The sequence below is a fragment of the Eleutherodactylus coqui genome, chromosome 2 (assembly GCF_035609145.1).
Source record: "Eleutherodactylus coqui strain aEleCoq1 chromosome 2, aEleCoq1.hap1, whole genome shotgun sequence".
Lineage (NCBI taxonomy): Eukaryota > Metazoa > Chordata > Amphibia > Anura > Eleutherodactylidae > Eleutherodactylus > Eleutherodactylus coqui.
The window spans coordinates 171,097,669-171,124,425 of NC_089838.1; the positions used below are offsets into that span (position 1 = coordinate 171,097,669).

The 26,757-nt window shown below is 44.6% G+C and overlaps 1 protein-coding gene across 1 annotated transcript in view; it reads right to left on the reverse strand.

Annotated features, from left to right (window-relative positions):
* ABCD2 (ATP binding cassette subfamily D member 2) overlaps positions 1-26,757 on the reverse strand; it is a 58,642-nt gene that overhangs the window by 25,845 nt on the left and 6,040 nt on the right. The window contains exons 2-6 of the mRNA XM_066589901.1: positions 25,404-25,584; positions 12,680-12,801; positions 8,751-8,907; positions 4,500-4,594; positions 217-362 (exon numbers count right to left, since the gene is read on the reverse strand). Coding sequence (XP_066445998.1) covers positions 217-362; positions 4,500-4,594; positions 8,751-8,907; positions 12,680-12,801; positions 25,404-25,584 — 701 coding nt within the window. The remainder of the gene's footprint in view (positions 1-216; positions 363-4,499; positions 4,595-8,750; positions 8,908-12,679; positions 12,802-25,403; positions 25,585-26,757) is intronic.

The window sequence follows — 26,757 nt, forward strand, 5'->3', positions numbered from 1 at the left end:
TTCTATTGCAATTTTTTTATAGATGAATTTCCTAACTGGTTGTGTCCTGGTTTCCTGGACTATCCGTATAGCTGACTTCTAGACGTAAGCCATTTCACAGTAGCATTAATGTAACACCTCTTCTTTTTATAACATTTTCAATAATGCATTGCTTCTTTATCACCAATGAACACAACATTGCAAAAATAAAAATTGTATAGTTAAAATAAGACACACCTTTGGGGAATATAAAACAGCTTTTCTGGAGGAGGTTTATATAGAACACCTTCATAAACTGGCCACAAGCCCCCCAGGATTCTGAACAGAGAACTTTTGCCACAACCATTGGGGCCAGTGATGAGGAGATGCATTCCTTCCTTTACCTAAAGAGAAAAGTCAAAAGAATTGCTGTTTATGAATATAGGAACAACGACAATTTTGTAGTTAATAGTAATATAATAAATGAATATTAGATACATTTGCAAGATAACCCTATGGCTGTAGACATGACAACTTTTGTTCTGATTACTGTTAGTATTTTGGATATAATTTAGGTTATTGAGCTCACTGGCAATCAAGTAGATGGCGGTAGGTCCTTAATTTTGGCAATGAATGGGAGCTTCTAGTTAAAGACAATCTGTCATCATGTTTCTGCAGCCCTCACTGAGAGCACCACAAGATAGTGCCTGTCACAGTGATATGTCTGCTGTATGTATCTGTGCAGTAGTTTTGGAGAAACTTGCATTTTATTAGTTGCAACCAGACACAGAACTAGTCCTGCATATTCATGAGCTTCAGGCCACACCCACCCTGCCCTCCAGCCAATGATTGGCAGATCTCTCCATGAAGAGTAATATGGAGTCAGACATGGACTGGTGGGTGGGGTGGGTGTGGCCAGCCTGCAGCTCATGAATACCCAGGACTACTTCCAGTAGTCTTCTATGCTTGTGCTGCTACTAATAAAATATAATTTTCTCCAAAATTGCTTCACAGATCCACATAGCAGACATATCGCTGTAATGAGTGGGACAGGCACTATCTGAGGGTGCCTTCCCACTCGCGATCGCGCTGCATTTTTAAAACCGCAATTGTCAATGGGACTTTCTAATGTTAAAGACGCATTGCACACAAATCGCAAATCAGAGAGGGGTGACAGAGTCCTCTTTAGAATTAAAGCCTTAAAACTAAATTTTTCAGATTTTACCAAGTTCTAAATACTGTATAAAGGCCTGGCATCTTCATCCATACCCTTTGAGGAGATGTGTGAGGCACCCTGAAGGACGAGGGGTGACATCTTCGCAGTATATGGCATTTTGGTGGCCAGGGAGGATCAGGACTTAGGGAAAGCTTTTAAGAGATCCTGGGAAAAGGTGCTGGAGCGAGCGGTGTCAGAGGAGGAATGGTCCAAAGCGATGTGTCTAATGCATAAGATGACAGTTTCAGGAAACCATCAGGAGCTAAACTATAAGCTGCTAACACAGTGGTATCGTACTCCAGCTCGCCTGGCCAGATTTTACCTTAGGGAGCTCTGACCTATGTTAGAGATGCCAGGCGGAGACTGGGACGCTTACATACATATGGTGGTCATGCCCCCAGGTACTGACACTCTGGAGGGACTATATAATGATTTGAATAGACGGCCCTTGGTATTTACCCCAGAAATCGCCTTGCTGTCAATCTTGCCAGGATCTGTGGGCACTAATAAGAGAGACATCCTACAAATTTTTCTTTCCTCCTAGCAATGAGAGTCATAATTCCTCGGCTTTGGAGATCTCAAGCTTCCCCGTCAAGATTGAACTGGGTGACAGCTCTAGACCATATAGGCCGCATGAAAGAACTGCGGGCCAGCGACGATGACAAATATTCAGCATTTCATGCCACATGGGAGACTTGGCTATCTTTTCGCAAATCTGCAGGGTTTGAATGATGGTTGGTGAATGGAGTCTTACCTAATCAATAAGAGGCTTGGGGAGTTTCTGGCGGATGTGCTACCAAGGAATCTATCTCTGTATTCTTCTTCTCTACCTTTTATTCTTTCTTTTTCTATGTCTTCTCTTGACTCTACAGAGATGTGTCTCTGTTTTCTTTCTCTCTTATCTGCTTACCTTGTTATATCCTATCTTTCCCTTTTCTATACCTATAAGGTGACATCCTCCGGGGTTACACTCGGGGGGTGGAATGCCACAGTTTATAAATTCTTCATAAGTTAATGCTTGGAAAGTTTCTTTATTAGGCTCAAATAATTTTAGAGGGCAACGTCTTAAAATGAGAGATTTTGGTGAAATGGTTGGGGGGCAGCGAACAGTATATTAGATAGGTCTCTTTTCTACCATTTTCAATTAATTATGATAATCCACCTGTACAGCTGAATCTGTTATATTGTGTGATTAATGTAAACGCTCTCATAAAAACGCATTTTGAACTAAATACTGTATAAATCAAAACTAAATTAAAAAATATTTTATCCAAACTCTGAAAATCCAGAAAATCTTCCGTGTACAATTTGAGTAGCATTGCAAATTAAATAGCAATTAGTGCATTGATTAGAAACAGCTATGTAAATTATAAGGAAAGTACTGTAATTGTGTCTAATTGCATGTGGTTACTATGTGATTATCACACCCACTGATTTTAGAAATACAATGTTTCAGACATTTAAGATAAACTTTCCTGGATGCTTTCAACTGAAATGTGAGCAATTAGAGTTATCTTGCATAACTGACTAATTTCTAATAAGGTGTATTACATTTGGTCCCTCTTCTCAGCGTTCATAATTCCACCAAAGAGACTTCATGAGCCCCAAGCCCTTTGGGTTGAGTGGAAAGTGAAACATTTTGAAAGGCATAGGTTCTGTTGTATTTTGTGTTTACTGGTTATCTTTGTGTTATATTAAATCATCAAGTTTATTTGGAGATGTGAAAAGTGTGACAAATATATCAAAAACACTTTTCTACAGTAGGATATTATTCAATAAAGCTTATGTTCCTTTTACATGGGACGATAGTCGTCTAAACGACTGCACAAGCACTGATGTCACCGCTTAGCGCTTGTGCAGAGCGTTTAGACAGAAAGACTTAGCGCTGGATCGCGGGCTTCTCGCTCAGGACTTCCCCTTTTATGTGAAGCGGGAAGCATTTACATGTAACGAGAAGCCAACAATCAAGCAATAATATTTTCGCCGTCTGAAAGCCAGCGATAACGTCAAGTGAATGAATAGTGAACGATTGTTTTGCATTTACACTGCACGATTATCACTCAAATTTGTTTATTGGCCCATAACACTCAAAGTAGAATATAAAGAACCATAAACAAACAAATGTATGAATATTGTTATTTTCTTAACCCCTTTTATTGTCACAGCTCATCATCAACATACAACTGAGATTAGATAGCTTGGAATAAGGAAATCTCTAAGGGCCAATTTAGACACAAAGATTACCGCTCAAAATTTGCTTAAAAGCCGTCTTTTGAGAGATAATCGCGTTTAAACGCGCGGCCATTGTACACTGCTCGTTCATCGCTCAAATTAGCGATGAGCCCTATCAGCGCCGCCTGCTGATAGCATTCTTTCAGCTGGTATCCACTGACAGTTCTCAGCGGGACACCAGCTGAAAGCGCTGAGAACAATGCAGCTGCTTGCATATTCAAAACAGCTGCATTGTGTTTCGGAGCTATCGCGGCGGTATCCCGCTCCGCTTGCATAATTCTTAGAGTTATGCAAAGATGATCGATCAAAACTGTCGTTTGAGCGAATTTTTGAGAGATCATCACTTCGGGCCTTAGGCTGCATTCCCACGAACGTATATCGGCTCGGTTTTCACGCCGAGCCTATATACATCCTCCTCATCTGCAGGGGGGGGGGAGGATGGAAGAGCCAGGAGCAGGAACTGAGCTCCCGCCCCCTCTCTGCCCCTCTGCACTATTTGCAATGAAGAGAGGCGGGATGGGGGCGGGGCTAATATGTGGAACTTAGCCCCGCCCCACCTCCTTTCATTGCAAATAGTGCAGAGGGGCGGAGAGGAGGCAGAGAGGGAGCGGGAGCTCAGTTCCTGCTCCTAGCTCTTCCATCCTCCCCCTCCCCCCTGCAGATGAGGACGACGTATATCGGCTCGGCGTGAAAACCGAGCCGATATACGTTCGTGGGAATGCAGCCTTAAGAGGACACATCCTAAATTATCAGTAAAATTGGTTTTCTAACATTCTTTTGAAAATAAAGCATTTGACAAAACAGAAAGCTGCTCAGAGCCAAAGCCTTCTTGGTAGACAGATAATTGCCAAAAGGATTAAAATGTATTAATAAAACAAGCATGTAAACACATTTCGAGGCACATAGACCTGTTCCTTAGTACTTGCTGGAAAATACATAATACTAATTATAACATAATACAGACTAAAGTGTAAGGTCCTTTTCTCCTAGCACGAGCATGAGCAAAACTGTTAAATGTGCTAAATGCACTATACTGATTCACAATACATACTATGATGACAAGTTAAATGAATTGCTGTGTAGCTTTACTTACCTTGATATTTAGCTGAGAAACCACAATATCTCCATTTGGAGTAATAATCGGGACATTTTCACAGATTATCCCATGATCTACATCGATTACTTTGCCTGTTACAAAATAATTTAATACAAACATTTCAGCATTGATTTGAACAAACTGTCTCTCACAATAATGGTTACATATTCTGATCTTCTTAGGAGTGCAGAAATGCGGTCATGTCATCTTCTGGTAGCAAATTCTACTATGAAGAAACAGCCCAAAACACATGTTAAGGTGGATATACTCATTAGATGAATATTGGTCAAACCCACTGATGTCGGTGGGGTCTGCTCACCAACCACTGTGTCAGGAGCCGTCTCAGATTTCCATCGGCAAAAGATACAGAGACAAAGAATCGTCAGTATCATAGATTAACAGCCCTGATTCTTTTTTCTCAAGGGAGATAAGCGCTCAACCCAGTAGTCTGGCAACAGCTTATACTCCCCATTTATAACACATCCTCACATATGTATGTGGGGTGTATGCAGTGGTTGGGATTGCTATCTAAGGCTGGGTTCCATCTGGAGTCTTGGGAAATGCTGCGATATTTCATCTGGGAAAATGCTGGACAAAATAACCTAAGCTGGACAAGTCATGTTATAGACAATGGGGACTGTTTAGTTCCATCATTGCACAGATCTGTACAGATGGGGATTACATTTTCCTGCCTCCATAATGAAATAGGAAAACGGAAACCTGAAGGAACACTTTAACACTGATGCAAACCCAGGCCAAAGTGTATGTGTCACGATGCGTCACCGCTGCCCACCTACTCCCGGGGTTACCGTTGGACAACGATGCCTATCACATGGTGTACAGCAGTCCTCTGCCCATTGGGCTTGTGCATGCTCTCACCCCCACTCTAAAAAGGTCAGCACACGCTCCCTAATCCCATCCCCCAACAATCACTAGCTGTCACCTACTATTTTATAGTATATATCTGTGCTGCCAGCCTTCACTTCAGCTTGTTTCCTCACACCCCTATTCAGTACCACGGCTCATCCCAGTATAGTGTCATCCGCTACATAATCGGGACTATAGGCCCTTATAGACGGGACGAATGTCAGGCAAATGATGCCCAGCACTCGTCCCCACACATACTAGCTCCCGCGCACCTACACAGGAGCTACCGGTAGTATCGTTAGCTCTCATCGGGGAGGCTGCAGGAGATTTCTCCTCACGCTCCCCTGCCCCTCTCCATTGACATAAAATAGCGGCCGTTTACTACTGAACAGCCGCTATTTACACTGAACGATGAGCGATCAGCCCCACCCCCATGCTGGCCGCTCTGTGAGTGAGCCAGCCCGACATTCATCTCATCTAAATGGACCCTATTATCTGTATGCAATGGCTTGGGGAACTTGCAGCAAAGGAAGTATCCCATTTGTAAGGGTTAAGTGTGAAAACTGGGGTTCCCCAGGTGCGGCCATCTCAGATAGTCCTGCCTGACAGTATGGCTACCTTTAGGCCAAGGCTTAGAGAAAAAGCAGGGCAAAAATAGGTGAAGAACCTCCTAATAAAATTACAGTATTACAATAGGAAACTCTGTTTATTGCTAAGCTTTGTCTTTAAAGGGGTTGTCCCGCGCCGAAACGGGTTTTTTTTTTTTCAACCCCCCCCCCCCCCCGTTCGGCGCGAGACAACCCCGATGCAGGGACGTACAGAAAGCTCACCGGAGCGCTTACCTTAATCCCCGCGCTCCGGTGACTTCTATACTTACCTGTGAAGATGGCCGCCGGGATCCTCTGCCTCCGTGGACCGCAGCTCTTCTGTGCGGTCCACTGCCGATTCCAGCCTCCTGATTGGCTGGAATCGGCACGTGACGGGGCGGAGCTACATGGAGCCGGTATTCTGCACGAGCGGCTCCATTGAAGAGAGCAGAAGACCCGGACTGCGCAAGCGCGGCTAATTTGGCCATCGGAGGGCGAAAATTAGTCGGCTCCATGGGAACGAGGACGCCAGCAACGGAGCAGGTAAGTATAAAACTTTTTATAACTTCTGTATGGCTCATAATTAATGCACAATGTACATTACAAAGTGCATTAATATGGCCATACAGAAGTGTATAGACCCACTTGCTGCCGCGGGACAACCCCTTTAAGGAATTTCTGACATAGTCGTATTGCAGCAGATTGTATCACTGACCTACTAAAGGATCAGCCCAGACTGGCTCTATACTTAGTCAGCATTGGCAATATGAACATATTATTTTAAGAATTACAGACCAAAGTTTATTGGTTTAAAGGCACTTAATCAACTCTGTAAGTTTTGTACTGAGAAAAAAAATACTATTTTTGAAACTATAAACATCAATTAGGTCAAAGTTGGCAGTGAAAACAACCATGATAAATAGAAAGGGAAAATACATTTCTTGTTGCTGTACAGTACAGTACACTGTTTTATTTGTGTTTTCCCGCCATATATTTTATGGCATCACTTAGACTTGTCATAAATGTGTGATAACTGGGGGTCCAACCACTGCAAAGTCACTGTTCATAACGGACCTTTCACACAGGTGGAATTTTTGCGCATTCTGCACCAAAATCTGCATGGCTTAGTTTTGCCAGCAATTCTACATTATAATGAGGCTTGCAGGTTTTGGTGCAGAATTCGCAGTGGTGGATCAATGTGCAAATTTCTGGCGCAGAATGCAGAAAAATTCCACCTGTGTGGAAGGTCCCTAAAAGTGAATGGGAGTTAGACGAGGCATCCCATAACCAGGCTCATTGGAAGTCACAGCTGTTGAACTTCCACCAAGTACCCTTTTATTGCACGTCTAGTAGATACTATTGGGGACCTTTTACAAGCACTGTTAACGCTTATGTAATAGCACTAATTACGAGGCTACACATGCAGAGGGTTCAGCCCAGCAATTGTTGGCAGAATGCAAATGCTAGTGGTAGTCGCAAGTACTCCTGTAATAGCAACTAAAGGGTATGTTAATATGTCACAGAGTAAATCCACCCCCCAAAAAATAATGTTTTGGTGTGGATTATCAAGAGCTGTATTTACACAGACGAGAAGGAGTTGCACCAAAGTTTCTCAGGCACAACTCGCATTGCACAGTACACGGTCACCCTGTTTGTGTGCTGTGTGCAGTGTGGGTCATCACACATTACAAGTCCTATTTTTGTGCGAGACTCTATTGGTGCAAGCGAAATATCCCTCATGTAAACTAACCAATTGAAAATAATGGGTTGTTTCAACATGCAAGCAATTCCATTGTGTGTGAACTCACCAAAAGGTGCTTTTGCGCGAGCAGAATATTCACATAATATGTACCACACGATGCAGCTTAATCTGCCACTGTGGAATTTCGCTCCAAACCCTTTCGCTACATGTAGATTTTGATGCAGAATTGCCAGCAGAATTTAAGCCATTTTCAATTCCGCATCAAAATCTACATTGACAGTGAAGATTTTGGTAAACAATTTTCAGTGTCTTGCAGTGCTTATGGTGGAAATATTCCACATGTGTGAAAGCACCCAAATGTTCATATTACATGACAGTGTCACTCCCATGCAAAAAACAGTCCGAGAAACCCTGACTGCGGCCAGCACCTGGGCTCACAAGTCCAGTTATCCTCTGCAATTGACATAACTTCAACTGCGTTTTGTAATAACACCCTTAGGGCTTATTCAGATGACCGTATATCGGCCGGATATTCACGCCTGACCGATATACTGTGTCCCTCTCTGCAAGGGAAGGAGGCTCAAAGAGTCAGGTGCAGTGCACTGACCTCCCGCCCCCTCTCCACCCCTCGGCACTATTTGCAATGAGAGGGTGCAGGATAGGGGGGGGAGGGATAAGTTCCGGGACTTAGCTCCACCCCAGTCCCGCAATTAACATTTTGGGACGACGGATCATGGCTGATCATGGAGGAGGAGGCACTGACAGGCTTGATTTATGTCTATGACTTTTCCTGGTATGTTGATGTATTACACACGTTTTTAATTGTATTTGATTATTGTGGGTGTATCTTTGTTCAACTATTGGTTATTCTGTCCATGTACTTTACTACTTAAATGTGGTTTGGTGTATGGTTAAGTTAGCTTGAAAAAGGCCTAATATGGCCGAAACGTAGCTTGCTTACTTTTTATTCTAACCATGGATTAATAAAGCTTTTTGCATCTTTTTTTTTTATCAAGAAATTGATTTTCTGTTCATTCTGCCACTATACTCAATTACCCTCTAACAATGGAAGTGCATAAACAGAACAAATACCTTTAATTTCCAATGGTCCTTCTATGTGAAGTCCAGTTTTTTTAATTTGGTTTTCTGTTTCTTGAATTGTTGACTTTTTATAAATTCCATTTTTAACTTCATTAAAGACAGAAAACATATTATATACCCTGGCAGTGTAACCTGCTAGTTCTGTGACCTACAAAATAAAAGAAATACTAGATTTATTTTTTATGAATGCTATAAAACAGTAGAACTTTGCTCACCATGTGACTGCGCTAAATTCCGAGATAGTGGACGATATAGTTAGAGACATGACAACAAAATAACACAGCTGAGTTTTTAATTTAGGGTCTTTTCATACACTGTTTTTCGCTCCACAGTGTGTTTCCGTCTTGGGGTTCCATGTCATATGCCAAAAAAATGACATTGAGATAGAACCTGGAACAGAAACATAGACTTCAATTTGTCAAATGGAGGCCACTTTGGTTGAATACGCTTTTGTTAAAATGACTGAAACGATGTGCAGTAGAAACTGCTGGGTTAGGCCACTCTCACAATGGCGTCTGTAAAAACGGCAGCATTTTACAGCGTTTTCGAACTGCATTTTCAAATGTGTTCAATAGAATTTTTTAACACACTCCATCACTGCAATGGGTGAAGAGGTGCGTTACAAATGGTAAAAATGCACTAAAATAGAGCAGACAGTGCTCAAAAATGTAGCGTTAGAAATCTCACACACGAACGCTTGTCTGAAAGGCCCCACTGAAATCGATGGAGGCATTTTACAGCATTAGTTCTCTTTTACATGAGCGTAAGCGATTTTCGGCTGACCATGTCACAGCCACAGCGCTGCCGAAAATCGTGTGAACGAGCATTAAAACTTCCGTTTTAACGCTTGTTCAGATGGCCGAGTGCGCCGATTATATGTCACACCCGGAATATCATTGGGCGGAGGCAGACAGTTTAGCTTTAACTGCCTCACCCTTTCCGCTCCCTCTCAGCAAGGGGAGGGAACGGGGCGGGAGCTAGTGTGCTAAGCTCCTGGCCCCTCTCTGCCCCTTGTCGGCTGCCAGCAATGGGAGGGGGTGGGATGCGGCGAGAGCTTAGCAACTAGCTTCTGCCCCCGTCCCGCCCCTTCCAATTGCAAACAGCCGGCAAGGGGCGGAGAGGAAGCGGGAAGGGAGCATATGGGGGCTCACTTCTACGGCTGCCCCCATAGGAATCAATGGGAGCCGCCACAGTATTTCGGCCGATATATAGTTCCTGAACTATCTTTTCTGGTCAGCGTAAAAATGCCTGACCGGAATGCGCTCGTATGCACTATCTTTGCCGGCCGTGGGAATACGCCTATCTAAACTGATGCATTGTAAACTTTCACATGGCCAATATACACTCGTGTGAAAGAGCCCTCAAGCTATAAAAAATGGACTGTGCGAGAGTGGCTTTAGGCCTGAATGCCATTTTCCGCATTTGCGAAAGAACCCCAAGATAGAGACACACAGTACAGCAAAAACATTCTTAGACAGTTTTGATAAATGAGGTCTCATATTCAACAAGTAAATAAAAAAATATTTGGTAGTATTTTTAGTAAACAAGAAAAAAATTCCAATGAAAAAATGTCACACCCAGTGCATACTGTCCTTTGGAAAAATTTCATGGAACCAAAAATGCCTCGAAGAAGTAAAATTATGGAGAAATCACAGTTTGTAGTATGTCATAACTCTCTATTGACTTACAGCTAATATTGAGCTGCTTGATTTTTTTGCTAAATCAATAGCCCATAATCTAGACAAAAAGTCAAAATCTGTAATTTTATAAGATCTTTATCTCACATTTGGGCCTCAGGTCCACGAACATATTGGTAAAACGCTGCAGGTCATCTCGATGTCTGTAAATACCGAATCTGCCAGCAGAATATGGCTGTGAGTACACTACAGGTGCCCACATATTACACACAGTGGGACTTTTTTAAAAACTTGCCTGATCTGTTTCATAGCAGGGTTGCATATGAAAACAACACCCATTCGCAATGTGTTAGGTATGGACAGCGTTTGCATATGCTGCCTATACAAATCTATAGGGCTCACGCTGCGTGTTATGCAGAGAAATAGAGCATGCTACAATCTATTTCTCGTGCGTATCTACATGCGGTGTCCATATGCACATGTGCATGGGTCACTGAAGGTCCATTGACTTTCATTGATTCCATTCACTGCATATCACGCGGCTGTGCAATGCACACCTAATACGCGGTGAAAACAGAGTCGTACACATGAGCTCTTATGATGAAAGAGCACCTCTGATGTTCTGATTTTCTAGGGGCTACTGTTGGTTGGACAATCTTGAAATGCCTGAAGCCTCTCTTGCACAGGAGCTTTGCAGAAGAGGCTTCAAACTTTGGGCAGTTGCCTCCCGCAGATTTAAACTTCTGGTAGGAAATGAGAATGCCAAAAACATCGGAGTACTCTTTTCAGCAAATATACAAAGTAGCAAAAACTTCCAGAAAAGGCTACATTTCATGTGTTACGGATTTTCAAATTAAGTCACAAAGTTAGAAAAACCTGCATTCAGAACTTAATTATATCAACTTAATAAAAACATATTGAAATCATAAAAATAGGGTTTCAACTGCCATGTTGCAGAAAGCGATTCTTTCTCAAAGCATATTTAATACAGTGCCATAAAAATGTAAAATCAGATTAAACCAATGTTAATGTCAAATTTGCCCACTAGGCAGGAAAAAGAGTTAATATGGTTGATATAATTTTTAAGTGAGCAACTCGTCAAAAATCCTGAATTCAGCACATAAAAGTGAAAATAAAATATTTTTATTTAAGAGGTCTTCCAAGGCTTTAAAAAAAAAATCAATGGCTCAGAAATGTATAAAATAAGGGAAAAAAACACATACAGCTCCAGTGGCACCCTGTCTAGTGCTGGATCCCCAATGCCTGCCACTTGGAACCTGGAGGAAACTGACAGATGGTCATGTGTCATACACTGTGCACATGACTGTTCAGCCAATCACAGGCTTCAGCAGCTATGGAAGTATCACCACTAAAGCCTGTGATTGGTTGAGTGGTCACATGCACAATGGATGACATATGACCTCCAGCCTGCTTCTTCTAGATTCCGAGCAGTGTGCATCGGTGCTCCAGGACTGGATGGCTGACACTCTTAGGCCTAATGTCCACAGGCGGGTTTGATTTGCAGAATTCGCACGGGGCACCTGCGCGGAAGATCTGCAAATCAAGCCACCAATAGGGAAACATGGGCGTCCACAAATGAAATAAAGCATGCAGATTTGATTTACAGACCTTTTGGTTTGGAAAAAAAAAATCGCAGGATGCTCCATTTCAGTGCGGATCCCGCACGAACAGCTTCCATTGAAGTCAATAGAAGCTGTTCGATCCGTGGCCCGTTCGCAATTGAATTGTGGCCTGTCCACGGATTCCGTGGGAAAGCAGGAGTTAAAAAAATGTGCTGCACACGCACATCGGCCGACGCTTTCGCACGCATCCGCAGACCAGGAAATAGAAGACCCGGATAGCACGCAAAAGAGCCGGACAGGTAACGCAGTGTCCTCAGCTGCAGGCAGGGTTGGATTCTGCTGCGGGCTCCCGCATGTGGAATCTGATCCGCCTGTGGACATGAAGCCATACAACTTTATACTAGAAACCCTATGTTAACGTTTGTTTAATACAAATCTAGAATTAGATCAATACAAATATATCTAATCTGACTATCACTTGAGACTTCCTGAGTATCTTGTACCCAGACGGAATATCCAAAAGGCCTCTCTGCTCAAGACATTATGTTCCCAATTCCCACCACTCTTTGGTCTGTTGACTCTTGGTGTTTATATTAGTGAATTATTAATTCATGTACCCTGAACATAAAGGAACAGAAAATGGGCTATTCTATGAATAGATGACATCATGCAAAAAAAGAAAATATATAATTTAAGGTACCTCTTTATATGAAGACATAATTCGTTCAATGGCATCAGCTCCAGATGCTAATAAATTTCTCGCCGTAGTGAAGGCTTCAGTACGTTCACTCACCATTACGTGTTTCTGCCCATCTTCTAAATCTAAGCAACAGAAAAGTCAACACTTGAAAGATGTCTACATCCATATATTTCACAAAACTTTTGCTTCATAACAGGTGATGTTTAACCCCTTAGTGACCAAGCCTGCTTGCGCCTTGAAGGGGTTGTCTCTAAAGGGGCAGCAAGTGGGGTTAAGCACTTCTGTATGGCCATATTAATGCACTTTGTAATGTATATCGTGCATTAAATATGAGCCATACAGAAGTTATTCACTGACCTGCTCCGTTGCTAGCGTCCCCGTCGCCATGGATCCGTCTTCTGGCGTTTTTAGATGCGCTTGCGCAGTCCGTGCTTCTGGCTGGTGAATGGGGCCGCTCATGCCGGAGAGCTGGTCACCGCGTCGTCATCGTAGCTCCGCCCCGTCACGTGTGCCGATTCCAGCCAATCAGGAGGCTGGAATCGGCAATGGAACGCACAGAGCCCATGGTGCACCATGGGAGAAGACCCGCGGTGCACCATGGGAGAAGACCGCAGTGCATCACTGGGAAAGGACCGGCGGCCATCTTAGGGAGAAGATTTTTATAACTCCATATTTCGTCAGATTGGTGAGTAGCAAGCGGTTTAAAAAACGCTTTAAATTGCTATTTTATGCCAGGGGGGTGACGGGGAATGGGGTAATGTAAAATTTTGATGTTTGCCGCGAAACAACCCCTTTAATGACCAGGCCAAATTTTGCAAATCTGACATGTGTCACTTTAACATGGAAAAACAGCAGAAAGGTTTTGCATATCCAAGCGATTCTGACATTGTTTTTTCGCCACATGTTGTACTTCATTTAGGCGGAAAAATTAGACCGATAGAATTTGTGTTTATTTATTAAAAGCGCCAAAATTGGGAAAATTTTGAAAAAAAACGTAATTTTTTCACATTTTCAACTGCAATATCTTAAATATGTGCAAACATAATATAGAAATTTTTGCTAAGATTTATATTTCCACCCGTTTACTTTATTTTGGGCGCACATTGGAAAAACGTACGTTTTTTTTTTAACCATTTAGGAGACGTACAAATTTAACATTACTTTTTAGCATTTTGAGGAACACTTTGTTTTCCTACACCAAGCCAAGATTGGAAAGGCTCATGAGTGTCAGAATAATAGATACCCCCACAAATGACCCCATTTTAAAAACTACACCCCTTAGTGTATTCACTGAGGGGTGTCATGAGTATTTTGACCCCACAGTTTTTTTTTTCAGGAATTAATTCAATTTAGAGGAGAAAAAGTAAAATTTCATATTTTTGCAAATCTATCATTTTAAAGACATATTTTTTTCCTATAGTTTACATGAAAATGAGGATTTACACCCCAAAATGGATACCCCTGTTTCTCCCGTGTTCAGAAATATACCCATTGTGGCCCTAATGTTATATCTGAGTCCACAACGGGGCCCAAAATGAAAGGAGTAGTCAGTGTCTTTCAAAACAGAAATTTTGCTTGAAGTCCTTTTAGACCCCATAGCACACATGTAGAGTTCTTGAGCGCCGAAAACCATAGAAAACCCCCACAAATGACCATATTTTGAAAACTAGACCCCTCAAGGAATTTATCTAGGGGTGTACTGCATATTTTGACCCCACAGTTTTTGAATGAATTCAAGCCAATCAGAAGGAAAAAATTATGATTTTCGGTTTTTTTGGCAATTCTGTCATTTTAAAAACAGCATTTTTTGTACAGCACACATATGAATGAAGACTTGCACCCAAAAATGGATACCCCTGTTTGTCCCGTGTTCAGAGACATACCCATTGTGGCCCTAATCTTATATCTGGATGCACAACAGGGACCAAAATGAAAGGAGTAGTCAGTGGCTTTCAGAACATAGATTTTGCTTGAAGTCCTTTTAGGCCCCATTGCCTACTTGTAGAGTTCTTGAGCGCCCAAAACCATATAGAACCCCGACAAATGACCCCATTTTGAAAACTAGACTCCTTAACGAATTTATCTAGGGGTGTACTGTGTATTTTGACCCCACAGTTTTTGAATAAATTCAAGCAAAGCAAAAGGAATAAATTAGGTTTTTTGTTTTTTTGGCAATTCTGTAATTTTAAAAACAGCTTTTTTTGTACAGCACACATATGAAGGAAGACTTGCGCCCCAAAATGGATACCCCTATTTGTGCTGTTTTCAGAAATATACCCATTGTGGCCCTAATCTTATGTCCGCATGCACAACGGGGCCCAAAATGAAAGGAGTAGTCGGTGGCTTTCAGAACATAGATTTTGCTTGAAGTCCTTTTAGGCCCCATTGCCCACTTGTAGAGTTCTTGAGCGCCCAAAACCATAGAGAACCCCCACAAATTACCCTATTTTAAAAACTAGACCCCTTAACGAATTTATCTAGGGGTGTACTGTGTATTTTAACCCTACAATTTTTGAATAGATCTAAGCGAAGCAGAAGGAAAAAATTACGATTTTCATTTTTTGGGCTATTGCGTCAATTTAAAAACAGTTTTTTTTGTACAGCACACATATAAATGAAGACTTTCACCCCAAAATGGATACTCCTGTTTGTACCGCGTTGAGAAACATACCCATTGTGGCCCTAATAGATTTACAGGACACATGGCTAGGCCTACAATGAAAGGAATACCCGTTGGATTTCAGGGTACAACGGAATAAATTCCAGGCCCCATTGCCCACTTGTAGAGCCATTGAGCGGCCAAAACTATAAAGAACCCCCTCAAATGACCCCATTTTGAAAACTAGACCCCTTAACAAATTCATCTAGGGGTGTACTGCGTATTTTGACCCCACAGTATTTAAATGAATCTAAGCAAAGCAGAAGGAAAAAGTAACGATTTTCAATTTTTTGGGCAATTTTTTAAATTTAAAAACAGTTTTTTTGTACAGTGTACATAGGAATAAAGACCTTCACCCCAAAATGGATACCCCCGTTTGTCCCGAGTTCAGAAACATACCCATTGTGGCCCTAATTTACTTACAGGACCCATGGCAAGGCCTATAAAGGAGGGAACACCCGTTGGATTTCAGGGCACAACTGAATAAATCCCAGGCCCCATTGCTTATTTGTACGGAATAAAAATTGACTCCCTAAAAATTCCCCCACCCCCGCCCCACACACACTCCGCGCCCTTTTTGGCGTTCACAAATCTTAGATAAAAGTAATAATGTGAACTGTGTGGTATTTCCGAAGACAGGGGTAATTACGGAGGCTGGTTGGAATGGGCCCATGGGGCAATAAAACCGTGTATCCCCCCTCCTCTCATGCTTTTTGGGGGTATTTCGTGACCTTAGTGGCAGGGATGGGGTGTGAAAAGTGGCGTTCGGTGAGTCTCCGTAAGCTTGATGAAGTGTGGCGGTCTCGCACAGAAGGCGCTCAACAAGCTGCTCCTGGAACTGCATGAAGGCGAGCGTTCCCGGGGCTTCTTATAAAATACGTATTACAGGTAGCGGTCTGAATAACTCCGGGCTCACGCAGCCGTAGGCGGAATCTGCTTGCGGAGGCCTGCAGCGGATCCCATCTGTGAGCCCGGCTGTGACCCTGCGTACGGCCGCGTAATGTACTGCGCATAACTGCGTACTTACACGGGCGGTCATGTGCAGTACACCTTTTTTTTGTTTGTATTTCCCGCACCGTCGCTTAGCGATGACGTGGGTACCCGCAGCCCGTATACAACGTAGTTGCGTATGGGCAGCGGGTATATCCACGACCATGGAGCACAATGGGCTCTATGTTGCGGATAGCCGCGGTAAAATAGAACCTGCTGCGTTCTCTTTTCTGCGAGTGGATTACACAATTCCGACCCGCTAATGTGAGCGGAATTGTGTAATCCAATGCGATTGATCTGCGTATTACCGCGGATTAGACACATGCGGAATCCGTAATGCCTATCCAGTCATGTGAGACCGACCTAAGGTAGATCGCTACCTTTTTATCACGTTACCTGGGACCGCTCAACGAGGCAATCCGTCACTGCTCCAGGCTCTCGTCGACCGTTGGTCACCTGGGAGCAAGGAGATTTTACGTTTCCTGGACTCCCCGACTCCTGCGCATGTGTCCGGTATTTTGCCGGCGGTCACATATGCAGAATCCGGGTAAGTTCATGGATGAGGATCGTGTCGGGGTGCAAATACGGAGGCCTCCGGTAAAAAGTTTCATCTCCTCTCACCGATCGCATCGGTGAGGGGAGATGAAACTTCAATTTTTTAAAAAAACTTTTTTATGTGATCGCCATTATCCATTGTATAACGGCGAACCCATGATCAGGAATCGCTCACCGCGGTCCCCTGTGAAATCTCCAGGCTCTTGGCTCAGTTTTGTAGCCAGGAGCAGGGAGAATTTCAATTATCCTGGCAATCCACAGCTTTTGCGCATGCGTCCGCCATTTTGGCGACGGGCGTGTGCGCAGAAGCTGGGGTAAGGTCCGCGGATAAATCTGGGGGCCTTATGTACATACTTTCATCCTCCCTTAAGGATATGATCCGTGAGGGAAGATGAAACGTACGTCTTTTAAACTTTTTAAAAACTTTTTAAAACTTTTTTACACTTTTTTTTTAACTTTACATGATCACTGTCATCCATTGGATGACAGTGATCATGTCCCCAGTGACATCCCTCTGCTCTTGGCTACACATGGCAGCCAGGAGCAAAGGATCCGATCCATGAGGGGAGGTGAAACTAGCACTTTTTAAAAACTTTTTAAACTTTTTCGCGATCGCCGCTATCCATTGGATAGCGGCGATCGCGGCCCGGGGACCGCTCACCGCAGTCCCCGGTAACACCTCCTGGTTCCCGGCTACCTTCAGGAGCCGGGAGCCAGGAGATTTTGAATTTGCCGGGGGCTCCCGGGCTTCTGCACGTGACGTCATCGTCTGGCGCGCATGCGCAGAAGAGCGGCGGCGGGTCCGGGAGGACCAGATCTTCGGGGGACACCGCCGACAAGCCAGGTAAGAATTTTCAGCTGCCCTGGTGGATCCGATCCATCAGGGCAGCTGAAACTTTAACTTTTTGAGCACTTTTATTTACTTTTTTGCGATCGCAATGCCGGGGGGGGGGGGGGGTCCCCGCAGCCCGGGATGACAGCTCCATGCTGTCGGCTACCTGCGGGCACCGACAGCATAGAGCTGTCACGTCCATAGCCCACGGGGCTTTATTCTCTGTAGGACGCATGTTTTTATGTCCTCAGAGAATAAAGCCCACTTCGGGAGGACGTAAAAACACTATGGGCTGGTCGTTAAGGGGTTAAGACACTGTCAAGTGGTAAGGTTCATAAATACTCTTACAAATGTATGGGCCTTTGCAAGATCTTCGATTATTTCCTTTTTCAGCCATTCTGATGAAATATGCTGTTGTGCTTGGGATCATTGTCCCGTTGCATGACCCAGTTTTGTACAAGTTTTAGCTTTTGGATTGATGGCCTCATATTTAACTTGAGAATACTTTGATATCCAGAGGAGTCCATGGTTGACTCAATGACTGCAAGTCCTGGGGCTGCAAAACACACCCAAATCATCACCTCTTCACAACTGTGCTTGACAATTGGTATGAGGTGTTTGTACTGATATGCTGTGTTCGGTTTTCACCAGACATGGCACTGGGCATTATGGCCAAACATCTCCACTTTGGTCTTATCTGTCAAAATGACATTGTTCAAATGCAATTTGCCAAACTTAAGCCATGCAGCCATGTTCTTTTTAGAAAGACGAGGATTTTTCCTGGCAACCCTTCCAAGCAAGTCTTACTTGCTCAGTCTTTCTCTAATTGTACTGTCTTGAACATGATAACTGAGGCCTTCAGAGTTTCAGATGTGGTTCTTGGTGTTTTTGCAATTCCTCTGAATATTGCGAGGTCTGGCCTTCAGTTGAATTTGCTGGGACGTCAATTCCTGGGAAGATTATCAAATGTTTTGAATATCTTTTGCTTGTAAATAATCTTTCTCACTGTAGAATGGTGGACTAATTATTTGGAAATGGCCTTATAACACTTCCCAGATTAATGGGCAGCAACAATTGCTTCTCTAAGATCATTGTTAATGTTTTTCTTCCTTGACATTGTGTTAACACCTACCTGAATGCTCCATACCAGCAAACTGTCAAAACTTCTGCTTTTATACAGGTGGTCACACTTGCTGACGATCAATTAGCCAAGGACATTTGATTAGCTGCATTTGGCTATTACCTACCCTCTTGATTCCTATGGAAGCAGTAAGGGTGTACTTAACCCTTTCCAATCCAATGTCGGGCCTGCCCCGATATCATAGTTTCCCTCCACAGCTCCGATGTCGGGGCAGGCCCGACACTGCAGTGCAGGGGTGCATCTGCACCTGATCATCAGACTCATCGGTTGCAGATACACTTCTGCACTGGTCCTCATCGAGGACCCCCAAGGAGAAGGCAGAAAGGGTTTTTAACCCTTTCTGCCTTCTCCTTTACACATTACATAGCGCTCAATTAGCGCTATGTAATGCACGGAGATTCCGGCCGGCAATCATGTGACCGCCGGTGTCACCTGACCCCCAGCTGTTACATGATCGCCGAGCCGGGGGCCTGCTTACCTGGCCGGCGTCTTCCGCATTCTCCCTTCTGTCTCCTGACTCGGCTATCATTGAGTAGAAAAAAGAGGTTCCCAGCAGCACAGCATATATCCTCACATAGAGCCAGGCAAAACAGTGTGCAAAAGCCAGTCAGGAAGCCTAAACCAGAGAGGCTCCAAGGGTGCAGTCAGGAATAAGGAAATAGTGACTGGCAGCATTCAGCAATGTAGAAAAATACAAGATTTATTTCCCCATTACAAAAATTACGGCAACGTTTCGGTCGTAATAGACCTTCCTCAAGCCAATGTTGGCTTGAGGAAGGTCTATTACGACCGAAACGTTGCCGTAATTTTTGTAATGGGGAAATAAATCTTGTATTTTTCTACATTGCTGAATGCTGCCAGTCACTATTTCCTTATTCCTGACTCGGCTATCATGTGACCGCTGGGTGCCACCTGATCCCAGCGGTCACATGATCGCCGAGCCTGGAGGCAGAGGAAGAATGCGGAAGACGCTGGACAGGTAAGCAGCCCCCCCCCCACGGTGAAGTGAGCATCTGCACCCTCCTGAACTCTGTCAGTTCAGGAGGGTGCAGGGAAATGTATTTTTTCTCATACATTCTCACCAGCTCCGATTTATTTGGAGCTGGGGAGAATGAATGAGAAAAAATAATTGGATTGGAAAGGGTTAATTTTTCAAACACTGCTTCTGCATTTTTGCCTAATTTTTGTTGAATAAGAACACAATGTAATTTGGCATGTTTTGTTGTTCAGTTAAGACCTTTTGCTATTATGTCCTGATACATAAAACCATAGAATTCAAAAAGGGTGTGCTTAGTTTTTCTGATGACTGTATGTGGTGCAGAGTGACCTTGTGTGGCGCAGAGTGTTTGTCAGAACCGGCAACTCTCGGGGCCGCCGTACCCGCACCACCGGTCCGGCCACCCGGGGTACGGGAGCGCGGCGCAGAGGTACCCCGGTTCTTGTGATCTCCCCGGGCCGCTGTAAGACTGGTCGCCGCCGGGTTGCTAGGGAGGCAGCTGGTGCTTCTAGTGTCCTGACTACCAGGCTGGCTTCCCTAGTAACTGTCTGTGCTGATAGACTGGGGGCGTGTCCCCAGCACCGCCCTGATTAGCCCTGCTGCTGTCAGGCTCCCCGCCCCAATCAGCTTCTGGGGCGGGAGCGCTGACAGCATTTAAATAGGTGTGTTTTCCTCTCAGGCCTTGCCAGTGTTAGTTTGGTTCTCCAGCTGCACCCGCGTTTATCCTGACTGCTCTTGTGACCTCGGCTTTTCTGACACCTGCTTTTGGACTTGACTACGTTTTTGCCTGACCCCTCCGTACTGCGTACCCTCTTGTTGCCTACCCGGATTGTCTGACCATTCTACCGTTGTTTGTCTCAGTGTCTGTTTGTCCTCCGTGTCCCGCTTCCCTAGTGAGGGTAGGGACCGTCGCCCAGTTGTCGCCCTGGGGGTTAGCCCAGGGGGGCAAGTAGGCAGGGACAGGGGTTGCGGGATATATCAGGGAACCCCATATCCCGGACACTGTCCTGACAGTAACACTGGCCGAACTAAGGTCAGACCCTTGCATCCGCCCGGCAACTTTGAGCCCCTCGATGGAGGCCGTGGCGGCTGTAGCGAACCAGGTCCAGGTCCTTACGACCCTTGCCCAGGACCTAACAGCCCGCTTGCAGCCACGGGAACAAGTGGCAGCTGCAGGTCCTATGCAGCCCTCGTCCGCTCCAGGAACGATGTCAGAACCTCGAGCCACGCTTCCGGATTGCTTCTCCGGAGAGAGAGATCAGTTTTTTGCATTTAGAGAGAGCTGCAAGCTCTACTTTGATCTCCGCCCCCACTCCTCTGGTACTGAATACCAGAAAGTGGGAATCGTAATTACCCGCCTGAGGGGAGAGCCCCAAAATTGGGCTTTCTCGCTACCAGCTGGCTCGCCAGCCCGACTATCCCTTGACGCCTTTTTTTCCGCCCTGGGTCAAATTTATGACGAACCCGACCGGGCGGGCTACGCCGTCTCCAAACTTCTGGCCCTGCGCCAGGGTTGTAAGATGGCGGAGGACTACTGTTCCCAATTCCGTCAACATTGTACGGAATCCCGGTGGAACGATGCCGCCCTTAAAGACTTATTTTTGACCGGTCTGTCTGAGGGTCTCAAGGACCTACTTGTGGCCCACCCAGAGCCTAGAACCCTGGAGCAAGCCATGTCGCTGGCTATTCGAGCCGACCGACGTTTGAGGGCCAGACACGCCGCTCAACAATCTGCTCCTGAAGCCCTTCCGGAAGGCAAATTATTTGTCCCGTTGTCACTGAGATTGAAAGTGTTAGAGGAGACACATGCTTCAGTCCTAGCTGGACACCCCGGCATCAGGGGTACTCTGGAGTTAGCGGCCAGACTCTATTGGTGGCCGCACATGGCCAAGGATGTACGGGTATTTGTGTCCGCGTGCCCGGTTTGCGCAAGGGGGAAGAACCTCAGGAGACGTCCTGAGGGGCCTCTTCTGCCCTTGCCCATTCCGTCCAGGCCATGGTCCCATTTGTCCATGGATTTTATTACTGATCTGCCATCCTCACTGGGGAATACGGTCATTTGGGTAATAGTTGACCGTTTCTCCAAAATGTCTCATTTTGTTCCACTTGGCAAGTTGCCTAACGCCAAACTTTTGTCTGAGATGTTCATCAAGGAGATTGTTCGGTTACATGGGATCCCCGAGGATATTGTGTCTGATAGAGGGGTTCAGTTCGTCGCTCGCTTCTGGCGAGCCTTCTGTAAAAATCTAAACGTTAATTTGTCCTTTTCCTCCGCTTTCCATCCCGAGAGTAACGGACAAACGGAACGGATGAACCAAGAACTTATCCAGTATCTGCGACTGTTTGTCTCTGATAACCAGCATCAGTGGGCCAACTACTTACCTCTCGCCGAATTTGCTATTAACAACCATGGTAACTCGTCGACCCAGCTGTCACCTTTTTTTTGTAACTATGGGTTCCATCCCCGGTTCTCGCTTTCTACTCCTTTGGTCTCGAACAATCCGGCCGCCGACATATCCGCTGAAAAACTGTGCACAGTTTGGGCCCAGGTTCGTAAGAACCTGCAGGGTTCCCAAGAGAAACTGCGTAAATACGCAAATAAAAGACGTACTATCTCTGCACCTTTTGTGGTCGGGGAGCAGGTTTTATTATCATCCAAGAATCTGAGACTTAAGGTTCCCTCCCTGAAACTTGCTCCTCGGTTCATTGGCCCATTTACGGTTTCTCAGGTTATCAACCCGGTGTCATACAAGTTGGCACTTCCTGACCCCTGGAAGGTCCACAAGGTTTTTCACAAGAACTTGCTTAAGAAGTATGTGACTCCAGTTCTCCCCACCCAGAACCCGCCTCCTCCCTCTCTGGTACAGGGGGAACTGGAGTATGAAGTAGAAAGGCTTGTGGATGCCCGACGGGTTAGAGGTGGGCTGCAGTACCTGGTCCACTGGAGAGGATTTGGCCCTGAGGATAGGACGTGGGTCCCTGCCAGGGACGTTCATGCGCCACGCCTAGTCCAGGCATTCCACAGGGCTTTCCCGCTTAAGCCCGCACCTGGCCATGGGGGTCCGGTGTCCCCCCGTAGAAGGGGGGGTACTGTCAGAACCGGCAACTCTCGGGGCCGCCGTACCCGCACCACCGGTCCGGCCACCCGGGGTACGGGAGCGCGGCGCAGAGGTACCCCGGTTCTTGTGATCTCCCCGGGCCGCTGTAAGACTGGTCGCCGCCGGGTTGCTAGGGAGGCAGCTGGTGCTTCTAGTGTCCTGACTACCAGGCTGGCTTCCCTAGTAACTGTCTGTGCTGATAGACTGGGGGCGTGTCCCCAGCACCGCCCTGATTAGCCCTGCTGCTGTCAGGCTCCCCGCCCCAATCAGCTTCTGGGGCGGGAGCGCTGACAGCATTTAAATAGGTGTGTTTTCCTCTCAGGCCTTGCCAGTGTTAGTTTGGTTCTCCAGCTGCACCCGCGTTTATCCTGACTGCTCTTGTGACCTCGGCTTTTCTGACACCTGCTTTTGGACTTGACTACGTTTTTGCCTGACCCCTCCGTACTGCGTACCCTCTTGTTGCCTACCCGGATTGTCTGACCATTCTACCGTTGTTTGTCTCAGTGTCTGTTTGTCCTCCGTGTCCCGCTTCCCTAGTGAGGGTAGGGACCGTCGCCCAGTTGTCGCCCTGGGGGTTAGCCCAGGGGGGCAAGTAGGCAGGGACAGGGGTTGCGGGATATATCAGGGAACCCCATATCCCGGACACTGTCCTGACAGTGTTAAGACAGCAGTATGCAGTCCTAAGCTCTCGCTCAGGGCCTGAAGATTGCAAGTTCAATCCCCGTATGGTTCAGGTAGTCAGCTCAAGGTTGACTCAGCCTTCCATCCTTCTGAGTTCGATAAAATGAGTACCCAGCATGATGGGGGTAAGTGCTGTGGAATAAGTTGGCACTATACAAATAACAAGTCACTTTCCCTTTATGGCCCTCTAGAAAGATGGCATCTGCAATGTTTTCATAACAGTGTCATTTTTTTTCCTGCAACATCTCCAGCCGCCATGTCATCATCACTGCAAACCATAATGATCCTTACCCACAGTTCCTTCATAACACGCTAGTCACTGACCCCTTGATCTAATGTCAGCCATAGAGCCACCATACTACTCCAGCCACAGTATCAGTAATAGAGCTCCACACCAAGCTTTCAAAGAGCACTCTTAGAGTGCCACTGATCTTCCATATGCAGGGTGATTCTCTCAGTACAAATCCCAAGCATCCCTCAATAACTTAGAATTTTACATGGTTCCCTATAAAAATTGACATGGATATAAATTATGCAGCAGATTTATGAAAATTGTCTGTGTTGCCCATAGCACCAATCACAGAGCAGTTTTCATTTTTCACGAACACTATGAGGAATGGAAGATGCATTGTGATCAGTTGATATACTGAATAAGGAAAGTTTTTGTTTTAGACAGTTACATAAGTCTTCCCCCATGTCGATGGAACTATACCTCTCAACGGAGTGGACTGAACCGTTGACATTGAGACACAACCGCCAAACAGGCGTTTGACTCAAACATGTACTCAATTGAACTGCAAGCATTCGTGAATACTGGTGAATGGCTTCATTTAAACAAAGTCAAAGGGCATTTTGGAATCTGTATGGTGAAGGGAATTCGACGAAACAAAATCCTGTATTCACACATTGGTGAAAAAATTTGAAATGAATTAATGGAAGATGAATTGATGGTGCAATGTACTACCGTACACATCTAATGCAAATTGAAACTATCCTCTGTAACCAATAAATTTTGAAAACTCTGCGACTGCCAAGATCATCAGACCTGACACCACGCAATTTCTTCTTGTGGGGTTTAGTGAAGGGTTGTGTATACCGCAATAAACTACAAACAAGTGATTCCCTCGAGGACGCAATACAGAGGAAGTTTGCGGCCATTACCAATATTATATTAGCTGACGTCATCAATGTATTCACCAATATGCAGGTTCACATACAAAAGTGTCGCGATGCTGGAGGGGCCATGTTTAGCATATGCTTCAGGCAGACCTTGTTTTGAAACACAGCAGGTAAATACATATTCATTTTACAGGGAAGTAAACAAAAATGTAAAAGTTATTGAGAAATGTTAGGACTACCTATGTACTATGCCTGCTCTGTGATCAGTGCTGGTCAATCAGAGAGCAGTGCATAGTGTACTGAGAAAATAGCAGTGGCCATCTTGGCCATTCAAAAACGACAGCTGGATCCGGCAGAACGGAGGTACAGCCAAGAAGATCATCTGCAGGTAATATATCCCCTTCACCCTACGATCTGGGGGCAGAATTATGTTCTGAGAGTGGAGGCTCTCTTTAACATTTTGCTTGTATTTCAGTTAGCTATTAAAGTGTGTTATAACTGCAAGACGATTTCTCTTATTGAGAGGAATATGACTTTTTAAAATAAAAAGCTGGAAAAACAAAAAATTGGCAAAGACCTAGAATAATAAATGAATGTTTTAAATTAAAACTCCGATCATCAATTTCACAACAACCATAGCAATTGTTCTCACCTCCATCTGCAAAACCTGTTGCAGTGATGATGGGCACAGCCACCATAACCAGCCCGCTTCCACTCCATACGTACTTCATCAGGAACTGTTCTATCATAACATACCACAGGCGTTTGGACAGAATAAGATTCATTTGATCTGCTAATGCCATGTAACTCTTCTGAAGCTTTGTCATTTCTACCTAAAAAGAAAAGGCATTCTCAATAAACAACAAAAAAAGCATGTATAAGTTAACAAAAATAAAACTTCATAAAAATAATAATGATTTTTAGGATCTGCAATTTAATGATTGTTTTCAAGTGTATTTTAACAGAGAGATGGGGAGCTGCTGCTAGAAAACTGTTCCAATTGTGTCTAAAAAAAATCTCTTTGTTGCCCATAGCAACCAACTGAATTGCAGCTTTTATTTTTCAAGAGCACTATAAGGAATGAAATCTGTACTGTGAATGGTAGTCGGCATTACATGAATGATCAGTTTCTGAATGCTAGAATATCTGGGGGAAGTTTGTATTGAGAAGTTGTTCAATGCATCAATTTTACTGATCCAGATATATCTCTAAGTAGTTCTACACATATTCTCTTAGGATCTGCCCACTAAACCAAACACATTTATCTACCGTAACTGTATCATTTAATTGTGCTCTGATGAATCCAATATTATCATAAACACATGTTCAATTTCATTTACTGGTTATATCTAAAGGATGTAAATACTTTCTAGTATCTTACATTATAGTCATTCTGGTATTATATTACTGGTCATTAATTATAAATGTTGTAGATGTTAACTGCAAAGAAGAGTAATAAAAATAGCAATTTCCCACAACTACCGTAGCTTTAATTCTCATATAGAAAAATTAATGCAGGGACAATTCACAGTTCACATAATGATCAGTATAAACCAGGCCTGTACAACATATGGCCCGCGATCCCCATGCGGCCCAGAAGGGGAGTCTTTTTGCGGCCAACAGATGTCACATGACTATGATGTCAGGAGGCTAACCTCATGTCATGCTAACCGCTGCTAGCGGTAAAGCCTAACCTCTACCGCTAGTGGCTAGCAGCAGCTAGTGTGATATGACTGCAGGGTAAAGGACCTTCAATGAATGACAGTCCTGTGACCGGCCACACTGCGTAGAATCTTCCAGCCTGTTCTACAGTATTTGGAACAGTGTTCATGCTGCAGTAAGTGCATGCAGGATAAAAGTTTTATGTGATTCTGCTTGGGCTTTTTCTTAGGCAGCAGTGTGCACAATAATAGTTTTTCTAAAAGTTTGCATCCACATTCTGTGTCTAAATAACAGCATGAACCAACTGAGGTCTATGCTCATGTCTATTCACTCGCAGAAAGGGT